The 20868-nt window shown below is 44.7% G+C and overlaps 1 protein-coding gene across 8 annotated transcripts in view; it reads right to left on the bottom strand.

Annotated features, from left to right (window-relative positions):
* Positions 1–2746, bottom strand: part of NAXD (NAD(P)HX dehydratase) — a 49115-nt gene extending 46369 nt beyond the window's left edge. Inside the window, exons 1-2 of one of the 8 annotated variants that reach the window (XM_074535961.1) lie at positions 2403–2746; positions 616–1196 (exon numbers count right to left, since the gene is read on the bottom strand). In XM_074535961.1, the coding sequence (XP_074392062.1) occupies positions 616–1196; positions 2403–2560 (739 nt within the window). In that variant the 5' untranslated portion in view covers positions 2561–2746. Of the gene's footprint in view, positions 1–615; positions 1472–1824; positions 2231–2318; positions 2380–2402 lie in introns of those variants that run through there. The other 7 variants (XM_074535958.1, XM_074535960.1, XM_074535957.1 and 4 more) reach the window with 7 other exon arrangements.
* Positions 2747–20868: the final 18122 nt, after the last annotated feature.

Consider the following 20868-nt stretch of genomic DNA (forward strand, 5'->3'; position numbering starts at 1 on the left):
TGCTCCACAATACAGATGTGGATGGTAAAGAACGCTTAGGGAAAGGACAGGCTTTATCAAAGTGCTGTTTCTGTCCGCAAGCCGGTAAAGTTAGAAACAGTGTTTCTGAAACAACTCGTGCAATTTATTATGTAAAAGCTCTCCCGTAGCTTTCTGGCCCAGCTGCAACAATAAGGAGATTTTTCAGGTATTATCGTCATCATCGTTTTAATAGCGATTAGCAAAACTGCACTCAGTCTGCAGGGAACGGGAAAACACGCCAGCGGGAAGGATGCTTATTTTCTTGTACATTGCTACCTGACACTTTGTCTCGATAATCTCTGCGCTAGTTTTCCATGGGTTTCCCATTGACAAATGCCGATGAAAACTCACTGGGGTCCCTGTCTGCAGCATCTCCCCCTCCCCGGCATGCAGCACTGGCAGCACCCGCAGCAGCCCGCTCCCCGGTTCACGGGGACGCGCAAGGTGCAAGAGCGGGGGAAGCACGGGCGGGTTTCGGAGCGCCAAGGACGGGGCAGGAGCAGCAGGATAAGGAAAAAGCCACTTAGAAGCGCCAGCAGTGGGGCTGCGAGAGCCCGCGGGCTGAGGGGAGGACACAGCCCGCAGCGTACTCACCGTCCCCCGGCGGCACGGGGATGGCGAAGGACGGGCACTCCACCTTGATGGGGTGGTCGGCGTAGGAAGAGCACTCGCCGGAATCCTCGGTGAAGTTGTCCCGGGGGGACTCCGGCCCGGCGTCCTCGTCCAGCTCGGCGTCCAGCGAGCGGCTGTTGTGCGGCGTGCCCGGCGTGGGCGGCGCGACCAGCGGCCCCGCGGGCGGGTGGGCGCCGTCGGGCGGCGGGGCCAGCGGCTCGGGGGCGACCTCGGGGCCCCCTCGGCAGCTGAGGATCCGGTCCATCTCGTCGTAGTACTTGCATATCTTGCGGGCGTGCCCGTTCTTCTTCAGCCCGTCCCGGGCCTGGTAGTACTGCCGCTTGAGGCCCTTGATGCGGATGCGGCACTGCTCGGGGGTGCGCTCGAAGCCCAGCTCGGCCAGGCGGCACGCCACGTCCCGGTACACATGGCTGTTCCGAAAGTTGCCGTCCAGCGCCGACTGCACGTCCGCCTCGCCCCAGATCTCCAGCAGCGCCCGCGTCTCCAGATCCGACCACAGGAAGCCCCGCGTGTTCGTAATCATCCTTGGCCGGCCGGGGTCACTGCAATGGCCGCGCACCGGGGAGAGGGAAGGAGGGAGGGAGGGAGGGAGAGAGGGAGGGACGGAGGGGGCGGAGGAGGGCGGCGGGGAGGAGGGAGGGGGTTTAATGCCCGCACGCGGCTCTCCCAGGGGGCGCCTACGCCAGCCCCGGCAGCCGCGGTGCGGCGGGAAGCGGCGGAGAGCCGGGCCCCGGGGCCCGCATCCCGGGCCACCGCCGCTCGCAGCCTGCACGCACGCAAACAAAACTTTCCAGGCGCCGCTTTGAGCTGCGGGCACCTGCAACAAGAGGGGTAGAGAGGTGACAAAAAAAAAAAAAAGGAAAAAAACCTCTTCCCCTTGACTGGCCCCCTCCGAAAACGATGATGATAAATAAAAAATAAACAAGCAGACACCCGGCGCGGAGTCGCGGTCCTCTCCTCCTCCCTCTCAGGCAGTCATTCGTGCGCTGCCGCTCCCCCGCCCCGGGCTCCGCTGGGAGCGACAGGACGACGGCGCTGCCTGGACTTGGGAGGCTCTGCTCATCACAGTGCGCCTGCCTCCCTCCCTCCCTCCCCGCCGCAGTGGAGCGCGATCCCTACACACACACACCCACACACACACAGGGCGCTGCAGCTCCGCTCGGCGCCTACCTCACCCCCGCGCACCGCCGTGCCGGGCCGCGCCGCGCCAGCGCGGGCAACGACATCGCTGCGCCCCGGCGGCCGTGTCACCGAGACGGGCCGGGCGGGCTCCCCCCGCACCCCGCACCGGCGCACAGACGCGCGGCAGCGCTTCCCCTGCAGGCCGCCACCACAGCCGCGCCGCAGCCGGCGCCGCCCGCAGGCCCGCGGGGAGCCGGCAGCCGCTGCCCTCGGCAGACCCTGCGCCGGTGCCGGGGGTCGGGTCTGCGAGCGCTTCCCCCGCCCCGGGCCGTCCCTCCGCGGAGCAGGTGAGCGGCCCGGCCGGCCCCCGCGGCAGGCGGGGTGGACTGCATCCTGCTGGGCCCCGCTGCCCCCCCTTCGCTTTGGTTCTGCTCTCCGGCAGGAGCGTAACACGAGGCCGCCAACGCCTCCCTCCCCCCTCGGCCCAGCCCCCGGCGGGGCTGCCCGGCCCGGCGACTTTTCCCCTCGTGGGGAGCACGCACCGGCCCGACCGCCCGGGGCTCCGGCAGTGCCCGGCGCCCACCCGGCCCCGCCTCCCGCCCGGGCCGGCGCTCGGAGGTTTGTACCTTCGCCGCTCTGCAGCCAGAGGGCCGCGGCCAGTGCGGCCAGGGCGATGGCAGCGCACCGTCCCCACATCCTGGCGGGGACAAGGCAGGGCCACTCCGCTCTTACCTCGGCCCAGCGCGGGGCTCCGCACAGCCGCTGCCCAGCGCGCACAGCTCATCGGCGCGGCTTCCGCCTCCGCTCCGCCGGGGCCGGGCCGGGCTCCGCGGGCGGGCGGGCGCGCCCTCCTGGCGCCGCTCCGCGCTTCCCCGCGCTGTGTGTTAGAGCCCGGCTCGGCACGGGACGGGAGAGTTCGGAGAGCCTGGCCCGGCCAAAGCCCGGCGCTTTGGGGCTGTCTTCCCGGTCCTTTAATTGGCAGCTCTTATAAACTCCCAGGAATTTACCATTTATTGTTTCACGCTCTTCCCATCCCTCACCTCGCCAGGTGTTTCTGAGAAAACTCCTCATTTGCAAGTATGATTTGCTTTCAAGGTGGTATTTCTTGCTCAGATACATCATTTTCCCCTATACACAGCAGTTGCCCTATACTCCACTGTTGAGGCCACACCTCAAGTACTGTGTCCAGTTCTGAGCTCCTCAGTCCACAAAGGACACTTGAGGTGCTGGAGCAAGTCCAGAGAAAGGAAACAAAGCTGGTCTAGAACACTAGTTCTGTGAGCAGCAAGTGAGGAAGCTGTCGTTGTTTAACCCGGAGAAGAGGAGGCTCAAGAGACATCACTTTACTGAAAGGAGGCTGCAGTCACATGGGGGTAAGCCTCTTCTCCCAGGTAACCAGTGACAGGACAAGAGGACACAGTCTTACACCGGGCTAGGGGAGGTGTAGGTTGTACATCGGGAGGTTGTACATCAGGAGGAATTTCAACACAGAAAGTATGGTTAGACCTTGGAATAGGCTGCCCAGGGTGGTGGTGGAACCATCATCCCTGGAGGTGGTTAAGGGAAGACCAGATATGGCACTTAGTGCTGTATTCCAGTTGACATGTGTGATCCTGTGATTTTTATAGCAGCATTCCATTATTATTTTCTTTAAAACACAACAGAGCTGGTGAATCTACCATGTGATGTTCACCTCAGCTCCTACGGCACCTGCTTAATCTACACAATGAATCAAAATGCAGTGTCACCCAGGAGAAACTTAAGATTATATGCATGAGAAATCTGAAACATTTTTTAAAAGCTCTGAACAGCTGTAATCTCTGCTCTAGACTCCTGGGTATTTCAAGAAAGAGTGTTGTTATTAACTCATAAAAGCTTGTAGCCTAACTGGGAGTAAAATGTCAGTGTTTCAATTAATATTTTGAAGGGGTGAAGACAGACAAAATTTTCCTTTACTGTTCTATGTTATATATAAACTGTGGTCAGACAGACCTGCTGGTGTTACCTGGACCAAACCCAAGCACAAGATATTTATGTTTTTCAGCTACAGAAGCATTGTTTGAAGCAGCCATGCTGTGTGCAAAGTAGGAGACAGACAACCTGAACTTTTAGTGACCCAGGTTGATCAGTAACCCGTGTTCCGGAGCAGGACCTTGGATACCTGATGACTTCACTGTCAGGTATTAACTTGTTTGTTGAAAAGTTGCTTTTCTATAGGTCCCGGTATCTGGTATGATTTTAAAGCCAATACCAAGTCAGTGAAATTTTCCCTTCATTCAGTCAGCACAAGTAATGCTTTTTACCCTCTGATTATCTGAGTGGCAGTCCAAAAGATAGATTAAACAGACAATCACATTTAGTTTGCACATGAATTTTAACCCAGAAAAAAATAAGTTGAATACCGCATTTCATACACTCATGCTTTGATTCCAGCTGGAACGATAATGAATGTGTAGATTCCCATAATTCCAGCACTGATTTAATGTCTGGAAGAGAGGGGGGGAAAGAATAATGCGGATGTTTTTTCATCCCATCAAATGTCCCTACCAAAGGCATATCTTGTGCCCAACAAAGGACAGGAAGAAGGATATAATTGTAATGTTTTTTGCTGAATTCTCTGCTTTCCTTTGTAGCAGAGGTGGAAGGGAATTCTTCTGATGCTGCAGGCCCCTCAGAAGTTGTTTGTGGAGGACCCGATTCTCAATTTGTGCGTGGAAGAAAACCTAAGGGTGTCTGTGGGCTTTCCCTATGCCACAGTTCTTCAACTTGTTGTGCACACCTTTGTTGTGCACAACTTTGTATAACCACAGGAGTGTAAAACCTTTGGGCAAAACATGTTGCCACTCCTCTGACATTCTCCTGTCCTGTATCTAACTCAAGGTACCTTCTTCTGGTATAGTACTGGCTGCCATCTCTGTACCTTGTACAGTGTAAATCCATAGCTTCTGGTGCCACCTCTGAGTGCAGCAACAGCAATGCTACTTAACCAGCAGATGAGGCAGGGAAAAAGGGCCTTTAACAGAACTACAGAAGCTAGGAGGTGTATGAGGCAAAAGTTCACACTCCCACCAAAGAGGAAGAGGAAAAGCAGCTGCAAGAGGCACTTACTTCTTCAGGTGTATACTGTGCTTGTCCAGTTTTTTAAATTGAGCTTTCTTTTCTGACCGTCCTGTTGTCTCTCTTACATGAAAGGAGGAATGACCCTGTAGAGTTCCATTTCCTTCTTTGTCAAAATCATTCTGCCTTCATTGCCTGTTGCTGGCCCCTACCACTTCCTCAGTGTCTTTTCCCTCCTTCCCCAGCTCTTGATCTCAGCCTTGAGTTCCAGCATTTTAACCCTTCCCTAGCTGCGCTGTCAAGGCAGCACATCCTCCTCATTAGTGGATTAACTCTGTACCTCCCCTGCTACACAGAAGAAGAGGCATCAGTAGCCAGCCTGAGAATGTCCTAGCACTGTCAAGGTAGACAAGAACTTGGAGGATTGACTTTGTACTGCATGGCAGCAGCCACTGACAGCTGGTGCTTGCTGGTAACAATTGATATGGGGAGGGATGGACTGTCAGCTAGATGTCCCTAGGTGGAAACCCCAAAATAGTGACCATTCAGGACCATCTTTTCTTCTGCAGGTTCCTGATGAATCTTTGTTGGCTCTTTGCTTCTGATGACTTTGCACCCACTCAGCACTTCAGTCCTTTCCACCCATTTGGTAACTGTTGTGCAGCCCTGCCTACCAAAGCCATTCCATGGTGAATGTGGACAGCAGGTGTCAACAGCAGAGTTTGCAACATCCTTTGATTTCATTCTCTCCACTCAAATAATTGACAGCCTCTACTGGAATCACCATTTAATATCATAAATATTACAAATACATCCCTGCCAACATATGCATATTAATAATGGCAATAAGAGGTTTAAGCATACATGTGGAGAAAGGTAATGGAAGAACTCAGAAGTAATAAGTAGCTCTAGTTGAAACTGCCCTTAAAATACCACCAAGAATTTCTTTGTTGTTGAAATGTGAATCTGGAAACACCTTTCCTTGTGAAAAAGATAAAGGAAGTCTTAATTTCATTTGAATGATTACCTAGCTAAATTGCAGCTGTTAGAATTGATAGTGTAATAGAGAATAGAGAAGGCAAAAATGGTATAGGTGTTCTGATAAAAGAAAGACAATCCTGCAGGTATTATTAGTAGTGCTATTTACTGTTTTTAAATTGAGTGAAATGAGCATGTTTTACACTGCTAATGTGTTTATCTTGGTACAGGACAAAATGTGGCTATATGGTGTAAATTTTAGTTTACTAGTTTGATGTCTCTCTAGGCCACAAAGAAACTAGGAACACCTGAAGCTATAGTAATTATTCCTGCCACTTCACTTTGTGTATTTTTATATTCAAGAGAAAGGATAACAGTAAGAAATTGCCAACAAGCTGTTACAAGAAACCATCAAAATGGCTTTGGTTTCCCTATAAAGTTTACTAAACAGGAATGTTGTATGGGCTGAAGAAGGAAAATAATGTTTCTTTCCATAATGTATATGGAAAGAAACATACCTGCACCTGATTAAATACTGTGTTAAAAGTTTGCCCCTACAGCTTCTGTGATTCTTCATATTCTTACCAGGGCACCTCAGATATTATCACTTCTAGACATACTCAGTCTAATAATGTTTGTGAAGCCCTGTGCTTTACTAGGTAATTTTTGTTTTACCCAAAGTGAACACTCTTTCTCCTGAGTGTTAATGGTGAGAAAAGCAAACATGAGAGAAACAATAAAGAGGCTGTTTCTGGTTTGTACTCTCCTTAGAGCAGGCAATAAGAATGATCTATGTGGTGCAGTAGAACTGAAGGTTTTTTGGACTCGCCCATATCCTTCAAACAAGTTCCTGAAATCTAGTGCAAACAATTATGTAAAATCTCTTAAGCAACAACCAAAATGTTAAAACAAATGGCCTCTTTTCCAATGGGGAATAATGAGAAAGTTGATACTGGGCAGTTACACAGTTTTTTAAAAAACTGCTTTATCTTGTTCTTTGTTGGCAGAAGGTAAAATTTGCCAAATCCATTAATTTACACAATTTAGAAGACTGCTATTATTATTAAATATACCATTAATATAATTTTTTACTGTCCAGTAATGTCATTTACCCATTATTTTAGTTGTGTTGTAGCTGAGCCTGAAGGCTTTGCCTGAGCATCGTCTTACCCATTGTACATATACAAATGTCAACCCCTTGCTCAAAACAGTTTTGTGTGCATTTAAGAGAGACATGAATACTCAGAATGATGAACAGATTTGTAAAAAATAAATTGGCTTTACCTTAAGTGATACAGCTCAGTTCAGTCTTGGAAAATCATAGTGGATATTGAACGTGACTGCTGGAGGAAGGCTACGTGCTGTATTCACAAAGGGATTTGAACACTGAAAGGTTCCTCTTTCAGGTACCTCACTTCCCTGGGTTTTTTTTTTTTTCCCATAATGTGTTGCTAGTTATCTCATAGATCCAGCATATGAACTTTAGCAGTTGTGTCCCCAGGTTTCTCTGAAGACTGTGTAGTTGCTTTCCCTGCAGCCCTTAAGCCTTGCATTTGTAGTCAGGCTCAGACTGCTGTCATGTCACGGGTGATGTCTGCCTCCAGTTGCTTCTGGAGTTGTGCATAATCTTTTTGCCCACAGGAAAAAGCTGCAGTTCTCTTTCCTCCCTGTGAGAGCTGTTCCTATTACATATTCCTGAGCTCTCATATATAGAAAATATATTCTAGTCCTTAATATGCCTGCACTTCAATTTACAGGTAGAATTAGACACACGTACCCTGGTCTTGGTTACAGCATCTTCTACTTCAAAGTCAGCATATATGCATGTACATTATCACTTCCTGTGATTTTCACAGCTGTGTAGGTGTATGGGCAGCAACAATTCATTTTCTCCATGCCAAGGCCAGCTCTGCAAGTTCTGTTGGGATAATTAATCCCATTGTGGGAGGAGAAGGTTGTGTAAAAATAAAAGCTAAAATAGGGTAAGAGGGTGGATATAACTTTGTCGTTATAAAGATGACACATCCAAATTATGATTTTCCTTGCTGTATGGGAGTAGCTATCCCAGTATAAAGCACCTTACAAATACAGCCATAGACTTGACATGTCAGAAGTTGAGACAGCAGGGAAATTGCATTGCTTTAGTTCTATCACAATAATTAAAACAGGACCTATTTATTTTGTGACCATCCCCAAATAACATAGAGCATTAAAAAATTACTTCATTTGGCAAATGGTTTTCTATAAAGAAGCTTGTTCTTTTGTGTGAAGTAAACTTTTCAATCCCCCCCCACTTCCATTTCCTATCCTTCATTGCTCTTAACACCCTTCCAGAAGGGCATACCATGTCAGTGAATCCAGTTCTCCTACTAGCCCATCTTCATGAAGAGTAGTTAATGAAGGAGCAGTAAAGATCAGAAGGGTGTGGAAAGGAGAGCCTTGATGGGTGGCTCTCCAGGACTAGGTCTGCCAAATGTCATGTGTCAGGAAAGAGGATGTGTGGCCAGGGAGGAAAGGAGGCAGGTAGCCCTTCTGCCCTGAGCTCCTGCTGTACCTCCAGGTTCACACTAAGGGTTCAGACAGCCCATGCCAGGGTCACCACTCTGTACCAACACACCCCTCCTGCTCTCTCCCACTGTCTTCCATCAAACCCAAGTCTTGCTGGCAGATTAAATTAAGACTAAACTCTACAGTCAGGGGAAAGTCTTACTGCCCTGAAGACATCCTACTGGTGGTCCCTAGCTCCAGGCCTTTCCCTCCATGCCTGTCTGCTCTCAGCCCCTTCCCTTGCCAGCCCTACTGTGGCTCAGCACTCGGTGTCAGCTGGCCCCAGCCTTCCCATGCCAGGAACTGAGGCTGTCCACAGTGACCTTCTGCTCCCATTCTCCCTGGCAAGAAGAAGCAGCTCCTGCTGCTGGCAGTCAGGCAGACATAGCCTGCACTTCCTCAAAATCCACCCAGGCAGGATCCTGATGGATGGAAGGAGGTATCTGTGGCAAAACTTGGACACCTTAGCAAGGAATAACCATGCCAAGCCCTGGTACTGTGGTGGGGGAGACTGTGCCAGAATGATAACTGGAGTGTCTTTGGTGGCCAGACCTCAGCAGGGCATGCAGAGCTCCAGTGAGGGTGCAATGTGATTCTGCATCACCTTCAGCCTGCAGTGTTGGCTGATCTCCCATCACACCAACCCACCCCTTCAGCATCATGCAGAGAGAAGGGGGTACTCCCTCTTCAGCCGCCTCCACTCTGCAAATGATTCCAGGACATTGCTCTTACCTTGTCCATTCTTTAATGATACATCCCACTCCCTCAGGCTAGTGCCCCTAACATTGCATCCCTGCTCTCCCCATGATTTTCTCTTGAATACCTCTTTGTCCCACTGTAGAGCCCACTTGGATCCCTGCTCTGTGTTTTCTTTTGTGAAGTGGATGCCAGCACTCTGCTGAATGTGAGGGAAAGGCACCACAGCTGGACACTGAGCTCCCACACTTTGACCGGAGTGGTGAGCATTCCCAAACAATGCTGCACATGTCACAGGTGAGCAGTTTCTGCAACTGCTAATAACAGAGCACCAAATCTGTAACATGCCTTCATCCAGTTGTCAGCTGGTGAGTTATATGCTGTAAAAAAGCTTTTTAAGACACTGCCTTCTGAGTGGCCATGAAGGCTTTCTCCCATTATATGGAAACCAGATTATTGCTGAACTTATTTGTTCCATTCATAGGGAGCAATAAAATACACAATTTGCTCAGTAAAAACTCCACCTGGTCTCTGAGATATATTGGCATGGCAAGCATCCACCTTCCATTGCTGTCACTTGCAGTCCCCATCCAGCCACTTATCAGTTCATCTGTCACAAGAAGCAGAAATATTCCCCTTGCATAGACAAAAAGTCAGCCCCCTGAGGCTTCTAGTAACTTTTCCTGCCTCTATTCTGGCAACTGGAGTGGCACACTTTAAGGCTGTAACAGCCTAAAAAGGATTCATCAGACTGCCCCTTCTGCTCAGGCATTCAGAACTGTCTCTGTACAAGGAAACTGTGTAATGGGGAGGAAAAGCATTGGGAATTGAAAATTAATCACTCTTGTTTTTTTTTCCTGTAAAAGCTCTTTTGTAATGCTTTAGAGCAGACAGGAGTTAGCTGGTTAGGAAAATCAGCAAACTGAATGCCTCCTTTTGAGATAAAATGTGATTGATTTGCAGCTGTGCAGACACAGTCTTAATCCAACCCATGTTTATCAGGTTCAAAAGCACTTTTATCAAATTCACCAGAGAAAAAAGAAGTGTTGCAGGTTTGAGCTTAACTATCCTACTGATACCTGTAGGTCAAGGCTGAGACCTCAGGTCTTTTCTTTCATGGAGGGGGACTGACTTCCCTCCCTCTTGGTCTAAGTTTATTGAACTTTCTGGCCTGTTGCAGTTCATTGTGATTACAAAAGTGACTCAGTTACTTTTCAAAAGCATCACATTATTTCAAGACAAAAATATTACTGAGTAGTATCAAGACCTGTTTGTCAGGTTTAACTGATGCTTGGGGTTATTAGTTTTTATGTTGTGTGTTTGTGAATTTTTCCTGCTCAGACATGCCCTGCCAATGTGCTCTTCTCCCTCCGAGCTTTTTGCCCTGTTGAGCTAAAATCCATTACCATGTTGCTTGAGGGCATTAGGCTTCCCAGTCTTGTTCAGTTGTAAGATTATTCTTAACTGCTCTTTTAAGATCTCAGAAGGACACCTATTGATCCATTAACCTATGAACATTTAATGTGTGAGGGGTCTGGAGATAAAATTTTTGCTTTTTCTGGGCTTTCAACGTCTCATGTCTTTTTGTAAAAGAGACTCTTAAACCACTCACTGTGAGTAAAAAGGCTCAGAACTCGAGGTCAGAGTGACAGACAACAAAGTTGACCTAATTGTGGAGGTGTGTGAGGACTGTTTCAGAGTAGTGGGAAAAAATGGGAATAAAGGAGGTGAAAGAGTTCCAGAAGATGCTTCTGACTGAGTATTTTTTGCCAGGTCCTGAGCTGTAGTGGGAAATATGGAGTGTAATTCAGCTCCAGATTGCAGACATCTAAATTTAGGTATTAAATGTAGGTGACTGCCTGTGAGCCACATATCTCAAGTTCCATTTCAAGCAATGAAGATCACGTCCTTAGAGTTACTGGGGCCTGGAGAGCTACTGAGCTCATCCTAAATTAGACACCTACCAGGCCAGTCTGTCAAATACCCAGTCATGCTGCAGCTAAGATACTTAATAAACTTTGACAAGTCTATTTTGTACATCCCAAGATGCCCAGGGTTCCCCAAAGACAGAATAATCACACACATCTCTCTGGTAACTGTGTTGGCAGGGGGAAACTATGATTGTGTTTGCCCAGCCAGAAACACACCAGATGGTTGGAACAACTGAGTGTAATGCATCCTTTGGGGCAAACCTCCTTGAATTTCCCAAAACCTGCCTGAATGCTTGCTCATTATACATGATGGACACAAGAAGGATGTAAACATGGCATCAAGTGCTCCTGGGCAGCCACAGAGTCAGTTCACAGCTTCTCTGCCAGGCCTTCTTACTATCATGGCCATAGTCCCATCTGTGGGGCTATGGACAGGAGCTGTAGGGCTCTTTGGTAACAGTGACTGGATATCTGTGCAGTAAGCACTATCAGCTGCTAAGACATGGCAGGATGACCCTGGCACTGTGTACACATGGATTATATATGGAAGATATAGGGTAGGCTACAACAAAATTTTATCTCCAGCACTAATGTCTATAGCTCACTTGTTTGCAAGAGAAAGGGCATGTTCATCATGTATTTATCTCTTAGCTTACCCTCTACTCAAAAGGTTAAAAAAAAAAAAGCACAAACACACCACAGTGACATGATCAGAGCTTATTTTTATCTCTTTGTTTGTAGAGCTCACTTACAAGGTTACAAATCTTTTTGGTATATTGCACAAGAATTACAAGAATCCAACTACTAATGAATTTTCACCACACAACATGAGTACTGACCATTTCTGGGAATACAGTATGTTCAACTGTTCAACATAAAATGTGTGAACACACAAATACTTAACAGAATATATTAAGGACAGATACCATCAGTTAATATAAGAGGATATATGAGTAATTGACTTGTACTTCATGAGAAGATCCTTGGTCCCTCACTGCTCATTGCACATTCCCTTCACAAGGCATTTGTGGTACACATCTGCCTTGAAAACATCACCAGCTTTGTCTGTGCCACTGTTTTTACACGGTCTTGCCCTTTCTTGCTGTTGTTAGGCTTCTGTTTGCAACTAAAGGCTGCTACTCCCATCTGCTGTGGGCAAAAATGTGCTTCTGAAAGACTCTCACTGTCCCTTGGCAGTGTGCCACAGAAACATTTCTCCACAAAAACAGTTAGCTGTCAGTGCTGGATTTTAGGGACTGAGGGATCATCTTGAATACTTGAATACAGTGTACTTTAATAAAAGTTATTGTTAGGTTCCTGCAGAATTTTCTGGGCCTGGACTTCTGAGCCTCTTACACTTTCAAGCAAAGTGATTGATGTACAGCTGACTGTTCTGCAAACAGAGCAGCCTGACAAGCTGCAGTGCTGTGAATCTGCTTCCTTTTCTTACTTTTAAGAGATCTTGAAAGAGAAGTGTTTCGTCTTTTGTAACCCATACTTATCACTGTACTACTCAACAAAATATTTCTTCTCTCCAATGCCCTTTGTAATCATTATTGACAGCACAGTTCTTCTGATTGTTCAGCAGATTTATAACATGAGACAGCACTTGAGTGGGCACAAACAAGCAGAGAAACAGGAAAATAGAGATCTTTGAGAAGTTATTAATGGTCAGCATGGGGAGGACAATACTTCCAGCACACCTGCAGCATAAGAGTTTCAAGATTTTTTCTGGAAAGCTTTGAAAAGCAGAGCACATTCACTCCATAAGTGCTTGTGGCATCCTTCCCTCATAATGTGATGGCTGAAGGAGGAAATGCCAAAGGGATGCACTGAGAAATGTAACACATGGCCAGTTATTGGCTGGAATCAGCATCTTTATGGAGAGTGAGGGATAACAACACAGTGCAAGCATGCTAAAGAAGTTCTCGAAAATGAAGACAAGGATGTGTTTGATGGGCAAGAAAAAAGAGCAGAGAATAAATGTGTGGAGTTCAAAGACAAACTGATGGAAAAGACCTGAAAGAAACAAACAGAAGGTAGGAGCTGTTACATGATGTGGTAGGATTTAATTCAGCAAGTCCCTAAGCTGCTGGCTATAGAAGAAAGAAAGGAACCCTCTCTATTTCTAGGTTTTTCTCATCTCTGGCTCTCCACAGGTAATTTCAAGGAGTGCAAGGTAAGGTTATTACAAAGGAGAAGTCTTGCAAGTTAGGAATGTTTTGGAATTTGCACTGTCAAATATTATGGAAATTTTGCACAGAAAAGTAATGATCTCTACATTATTTTCTCTAAATTTCTCTAAATTTTCTCACCTAATGACCAGCAGTACAGTATGTGTTCAGACACCATGTTTTTGTTACCATGACAAATAGGAGAATAAGATGTATAAAAGATGTGGAACTCAGCACCAGAAACTTATCTGTATTAGTCACAAATGTCTTCATCTTAGTTAGCTTGCTAGAGAAAAACTGTGACATATGACAGTTGTATCCAAATAAAACATACCATCTGACACTGGTATCCAAATAAACCAAATTCATGCACAGTCCACATCAGATTATTTGGATGATATAGAAATCTCTTAAATGTGCTGAATTTTCCCTCCAACACTCAGCATCTTTTGTGCTACAACATGTTACCCCCAGAGCTTCTCTGCCATCAGAGCCAGTCACCATCTCTTAGCATTTTTTCCCTTAATATAAAATGAAAGAAGTTTTGAAGCAAAAATTTAAATGCTGAAATTCTCTTCACCTAACTCTTGTTATTTAAAATTTAGCCTAATAATCTAAAACTCAATCTACTGATTCAGTTCAGGGTGAATAAATTGAGAATGGTTCATTTGATTTCTTAAAAATAAGTATCTGCTTACATTTGCAAAGATATTGTAAGCTCTTTAATGTGCAACTTCAATTGTTTTTCTCGACCTTGATATCAAAACCATGGGTCAGGACACTAGAGGGAAAATCCTATATTAATAGTCATTGATTGCCCACATGAGGGGAACTGGCAGAGGACATCACTGCCCACTCCTTTCTCAGGTAATCTGGGCCTTCCTTGGGTGGAAAAGATGTGCAGGGAAGGAAAAGCAGCACAAACACCTGGCTTTTCCACCCAAGTCAGGGTGCAGTCAGAGTGGGTATCTACTGACATAGTAGATTTTGTTTGATCTATGACATGTATTATACCAAATAATCTCTCTCTCTCTCTCTCTCTCTCTCTCTCTCTCCCCCCCTCCCTCTTTCTTTGTTATGTAAGAGTGGTGACATTTTTTGAGCTGTCAGACACAGTCTGAAAATCTGAAACTTCTTTACAAAAGAGGTCACAAAAGTCAGGATAGAGAAGACATTAATAGGACTGCATTCAAAGATCTTTAGCAGCCATTTCTGTCTCTTTCCTCTATTTGTATACTAATATTTTGAAATTTTAAGATGTTGTTTTCATATATTTCCTGCATTTATTGCTGGAGAATATTAATATGTTATTATTGAACTGTTAGGTGTCCATGGCCACAATTCTCATGATTCCTCTCATTTTTAAAGCGTTCATTAATACTTTTGTTTGAGGAAAAACAAAAGAAGCATAGATATAATAATTTGTATACACAGCAAGCTTCAGAAAAGCTGTTTGTGTTTCTGAGCTCTCAGATTTGATTCTGTCTGTCCCTTTAATGTCAACTGAACACTTAATACTGATGGGAAGACAGCTGGCTGCTCAGACATGGGTGTACAACATCTGTTGGCTGCTGTATGAGCACGAGACTTGGAACAGCTTCCACTCACTGTGCACCTGACTTTTTTGAAAATTATCCAGTTTTTGTGTTTGTGAACTGATTTGATGCCTTTATTCATCACAGAACATCTCCTCATCCCTTCTTTATCCATCCTTGACTGTGTGCCACACCATCTGAAAATCAAAGATTGAATTGGAAGGATGACACTTTTTTTTCTAGCTTTTGCACAGTTCATCCAGTATTTTCTTTCTTTAAAACAAAAGTAAATGAGTTTTGGAGTGTCTGCTAGTCTGCATGACTCTTTGTCTCCCTTGCCACAGGTGGCAGAAGTAAGAAAATGAAACCCCCAAATGCTCACAAGCTTAGAGCTATGAGCAAGGGGATGCTAAAGAATCTACATAGGGATGGAGAGTCTCTGGTTGTGCAGCACCTGAACTGTGGTCTCATTTCTTTGATGAAGAAACGGGCTTGTGTCTAGAAGAGTGCCTGAGAGATTGGTTGAATCAGCAGTGTTGAAATCCATTGCAATAAAAAAATTTAAAGAGCTTCTGGGTCCCTGAATGTAGCTGGGTAATCCTCCAGCAAGGAGAAATCTTTTTGGGGCTGTAACCTGCACTCAGGATGCTTCCCATGCTGCTGGCAGGTTCCAGCAGAGTATCACAAGGTGTGTTGCAAATACTGAATATGAACATGTGCAGATGGTGACTTTCTAACTCTGAAAATGCTTTCTTTCCAGCACACAACACATGCATGTCATTCCATGACACTGTGAATGTGTCCATACAGTTTGCTAAAATCATCCTTTATGTTAAAGGAGTAAATGGGGAGATGGGAACTTTATTTACCATCAACACAAAAGTAAGAGGTGATGCATGACATTGCTTCTTTCCATTTCACCTAAGGCACCTTCTCAGGGCAGGACCTGCACAGACATACACATTGTATAATCTCCATACACAGCTGTGTAATCTCAAGTGCAAACTGATTTTCAGGGTGGGGTGGGGAGATGTTGATATACTCAGTCTTAAGCACAGGGCTTGCAGACCCAGAGCTGGGAAGGTAAGTTCTCCTGGGACATGCATTCCCAAGCAGATGGGTGTAGATATTGTCAATAGCATGACACCCAAAATTCCTGTAACTCTGTTTGCTGCCACATCAATTCTGTGTGTTGGTCATTGTTAGTGGCTGCAGATGGTGCTTCATGAATGCCTCCACACATGTTCTGGGCTGAAGTTCTCTCTCTTGAGCGAGGGTGAGGGGAGTCTTACTGGGATAGGTACTAGGTGTTATCCAGGGTCCAGCATAGCCAGGACTTCAGGTTTTCCCCAGAACCTGTAGGTATCATTGCTATAGAAATAATCCCTTTTGCCTACTTAGTCAAATATGAGAGGATTTAGGCTATAAGCATTTCAACAGGTGCCTGCTCCTTCCCTTTGAGAGGGGGAACAAGATTTCTTCCTTTAGCTGGTATACTGCAGTCCATAGGTCAGGATAGCCAACCCACTTCATCTACTTTTTAGCTACAATAAACTCTGAACTGAACATCTAAAGCAGGTGCTTGATTATGCTGGCGCTCTTCTGGGTATGTGTGGATGGATTTGAATTTTTTTTTTTTTTGTGTGCCTGTTGTGACTTTGTCATGTCCCTTCTACACAAATGTGAGGAAATATGGGCACATCAATTTCCTTTTTTTATCATAGATAGGATCAGATGTGAGCTTATGACAGTGGTTGTGACAAGGCTAGAGTCTGCATGTGAAGATATCCAAATCCTCTTGCTTTAATTTAGGTGTTTGAAGGTGAGGTATTTAGCCTTAGATTACATTATAGGCTCTTTTCATAAGCAATGATCAGGGAAATGTACCATCAAAGCTGATATGTGTCATCCTGAAATGAATGTCTGTGAGAAGTAAGACAAGTACAAGAGACAATTCCTCTGTTTCCTTCCATTACACTTGAAGAGACCATGGGGTACTAGCTCTGGCAGCTTTGGATCACTGTGGATTGGTGGCAATGTTTCAGTGTTAATGGAACCTGGCCATAGAATTCCTCTTCACAGATGACAGAAGTAGAGCACAACTATGATGGCTCTCTCACAACTACTACTAAGAATAAGAACCAGCAGACCTGGGATGACAGACATTTACAGTGACCATCTGGACTGGATGGCTCTCCTCCAGAAGGGATGAGGAGTGGAACAGCTGACTTGCTAATAAATATCTACAAGTGTTCATCTCACATTTATTATGCCACACTGAGATGAAACCCTAACCCTGACTCTAACTCTAACCCTAGGAGTACCAGTTAAGTTGTAGATATTTTATTTTTCCATTATCCTGAAGAACAGAAATACTGCTAGCACTGAACTCATGCTAGAGGAATTCCAAAGAAATACCATTCCAAAGAAGTACCATTCCAAGAAGTACCAACCAGAATAGTAATTAACAAACTCATTGAGAATGACAAAATACTAAGGGGCTTACAATTTAAGAGCAGCTTTCATGAAGAGAAATTCTGACTAATTTTGTGTCTTTTTTTTTTTTTTTGGTAGAAAATTGATAAAGGGAGAAAGAAAAGGAGGCAGATAATTTACTGGCTGAACGTTCACACAACAAGCAGTAAAAGAAACTTGAAAACCTCAGGGTTGCAGGAGCTGTTCTGTCATTAATCAAACTTGCAAGAGAAAGGACTGAAAGGGTAATAAAATCAGTTTGAAATTAGGTTAAATTTGAATTGTTCAAGTGACCGCTACACATAAAATTTGCTTGTGTGCTATCACCAGAGTTAAAAACAGAATTAGTCAATTATTATAAGTTGTATAATTAATTAGGAAACTGTTACAGATCTAAAAAATTATTCAGAGTCTAGCACATAGTTTCATCAAACTTCATTTTATTAATCTGTGCCACAAAACCTTCCTACAATATTACTTTATGCAAGAATCTCATGGAGTGAAGAAGGATTCCATTTCTTCATACAAATCCCTGGAATACATCCATTTGCTAGGTTTCAGGTTCTGCATTTTTTGGTGTCGGTGGGGTAGGATGGGAGTGCAGCTGGTTGCAGCTGCTCATGCTTTATACCCCTGTTCATCTTGGAGCCTGGCTGTGAGCCGTGAGCGTGCCATCACGGGTATGTTGTCTCGAACATTTGGCCAGAGGCGTGCAAAATAGAAACCCTAATGCCCCAACAGTTGTGCTGACCAGGTGTCCTCAGAGGTTGGCTGGGGACACAGACGCTTCTTTTTACACTTTCTAGGAAGCATCCGGATGCTATTGAGTGAGCTAGGAAAGAGAATCTGTTCTTCATTCCTTGGAAAGCTGAGGTACTGTGGAAGAAATGCTTTGGGTTTTCCAGAAGGCATTCCTAAAATGGTTTGATGAAGAAGAAGCGTGTTTGGCCAGGGAAAGGGGCAATGCAGTTTTTGGAGGAGTGGGGTGAGTGATGGAACTCCTGCCCTGTGGAAATTACCCAAGGTTGTTCTTTGATGCCTTCTGTGCTTTGTGGCACCACAATGGCAGCCATAGGGTCTGTCACTGGTAATGTTACCACAACCTGTGGAGCTTGTTTTATTTATCTGCCCTTTCCTACTGCTATTGAGTGGAGATGGTCTTGGGAGGGACCAGCTTCTGACAGAAGCATTTCCTTGTCTATAAGGATGAGAAAAATGGGTGTAACTCAGTCTGATACTTTCTTAATCTCATTGGAATCCTGCTGAAGACAGTCTTGACCTTACCTGTTCTTTTTGCACACTCCTGTCCTTCAGCCCTTGGAAACACAGAGGCTTTCTGTATAAGAATCTTTTGTGTAGCTGAGGGAGCAGTGGCTTAACCAAGTGATCTGCTCCAGAACCACAGTCAGCATCACTGACACATCCATTAAAGCCTGAAAAGCACATGTAAATAAAATTTGTGAAATATCATATGGCCATTAGCCTGTATGCAGTGTATCTTAGATTGTCAAATAAACTGTTGAAGATTAGAGCTTTGTTATTCTCTTTATTGTTGGCATAAACCAAGGGATGGAATAGTGAGGAAATGTAAAAGTCACATCTAAACTTTTGGCCATGATGTCATGCTACCAACAAACTATTGAAGACTTTGCAACATCCTCCTTTTATTTCTAATACCTTCATGTGGGGTGAGAGTCTGTAGTGATGCAGAGTCCCCAGGCAGGTGGAAAGGAGAGCTGCTTTATTGCAAAAACCAGGCCTTTTTGAGCAGTTAGCCCATAATCAGCTGTTTACATAAAACATAGTTTTAAATCATAACAAACATAGTTCAATCAACCACCATACACCACGATGTGAACACACCATGGTTACATAACCTGTTTTTCTACCCCTAATTCAGCTGAGTCTCTTTCCCACAGTCCTTTTCTGCTTAGCCAAGGTAACAGGCCTGAGCCATGATTTTACAAGGCCTTCTCTTGGTAAGGTTTTACCTATATGCAACACCTTCAGATGGAAATGCCAATGGAATTAATCAAAATTAGGAGTGTTCAGCAGATCAGGAAAGACTGCAGAGTGCTGCTGCTGCAAAAATTAATAGAGACATTCTGGAACTGGCTCCATTGCATGACTGAGTCTGTAACCTCAGCTGTGAAAGTTCATTATATATGTAGCTTTGGGGGATTTAACAAACCGTTTCAAAGATTGGAGATTATAAAAAAAATGAAAAATAAATATGTTCATTACAGTATCATTACTTCATTTTGCCTTCAGAAACTGGCACGTAGAGTTTGGCTGAGCAGACATGGAACAATTTATTTTGATCAGTATGAAATACAATGCATTTTACCCTGCTCCTCTTACTCTTTCCATGGCTCAGGTTGCACAGAGTTTGATTAATGTGCATGCTTTACACAGGGTAATTTTTACTTTTATATCCCCTCTTATAGCTGTATAAAAAGGCAGTATCTACCCTGGATAAGAACTCCCTTGAGTTAGAGAAAACACACACATATGCATTTTTTTTCTTTCCTTGAATTTTTGTTCTATGGTTTTGAAGGAAATAACTTTCAATAACTTTTGTTCTTTAGTGAATAAAGTATTGGGCTAGGAAGAGAGCAAACCTAGAAATGAGTAATCAGACAGAGTCTTCAGTAGAATACCACCCTGACAGCTACAGGCTTGGTCCTATGGGATGCACTTTAATATAGTCTCTACAACTAGTAATTGAAGGCAACAAATATCTTTTTGGCCCTACCAAGACCATTTGATGTATTAATCTAGTTTTAGGTATCCAAGTAAAACCTGTTGCTCCCAATTTTCTACATTTTTGCGACTGGAGTGTGTGCATTTAATTGGTAAATAAAATTGAAACCAATTGATTATTTTTATGGTAATATTTATATCACTGATAAAAGCCTGCCTCAAAGTTGAAAAAATTCAATCATCCCTTTTCAATATGGACAGAAGCAGATTTTTTTTCCTCAAAAAAACTCATGCAAAATTTAATTTCTTCAGTGTTGGTTTTGTTTTCATATAGATATACGCCTACAAGCTTCAAAGTGCTCCATGTAAAAGTTACTTAACTTCAGAAGATTTGTCTAATAATCTCCATTGGTGTACAAGAGCTATTGCATTGGAACTATTTGGGTTGTATCAACATTTACAACACTGCAGATGTTGTTAGACACTGACTCCTTGAAAGTACAGCAACTTTTCAGCTTTTTGCTTCACTGCTTTATTGCTAATGGATTGCAACACTACTCTGTGCCTGACAAAGAATCTGTTTTCTCTGTTACTTTCTGATTTTGACTGTGATCTGTATTTCAAGGCAGCAGAAGTTAAAGCAGCTTTTCTTTTCCACCATCCCAGTGACATAAGGGCGTCACTGATAAATTGAAAACAAGGCTGTTCACTTCTTTGCAAAAATGTTTCTGACTGGTTGTGTCAGTGCTGCTCCTGTGCCCTGGCAGAAGCTGCTCCCCAGAGCTCTGTAGCAGCCATGGAGAGCTTTTTACTCACTGTGAGCAACCACTGAAATACAATTAATAAATCCATGCATTAACATTAGGCTTATTTAAAAATGGAGGCGAAAACCCAAAATCACCTAAAACTCTCAGCATCACAGTTTGCATCTAAGGAAATCCTCAGCTTGTTTTTGACCCCCTGCTGCTGCTTCTTTACAGCAACCTCTGCAATTCA

Source organism: Zonotrichia albicollis, chromosome 2 (genome assembly GCF_047830755.1).
Source record: "Zonotrichia albicollis isolate bZonAlb1 chromosome 2, bZonAlb1.hap1, whole genome shotgun sequence".
Lineage (NCBI taxonomy): Eukaryota > Metazoa > Chordata > Aves > Passeriformes > Passerellidae > Zonotrichia > Zonotrichia albicollis.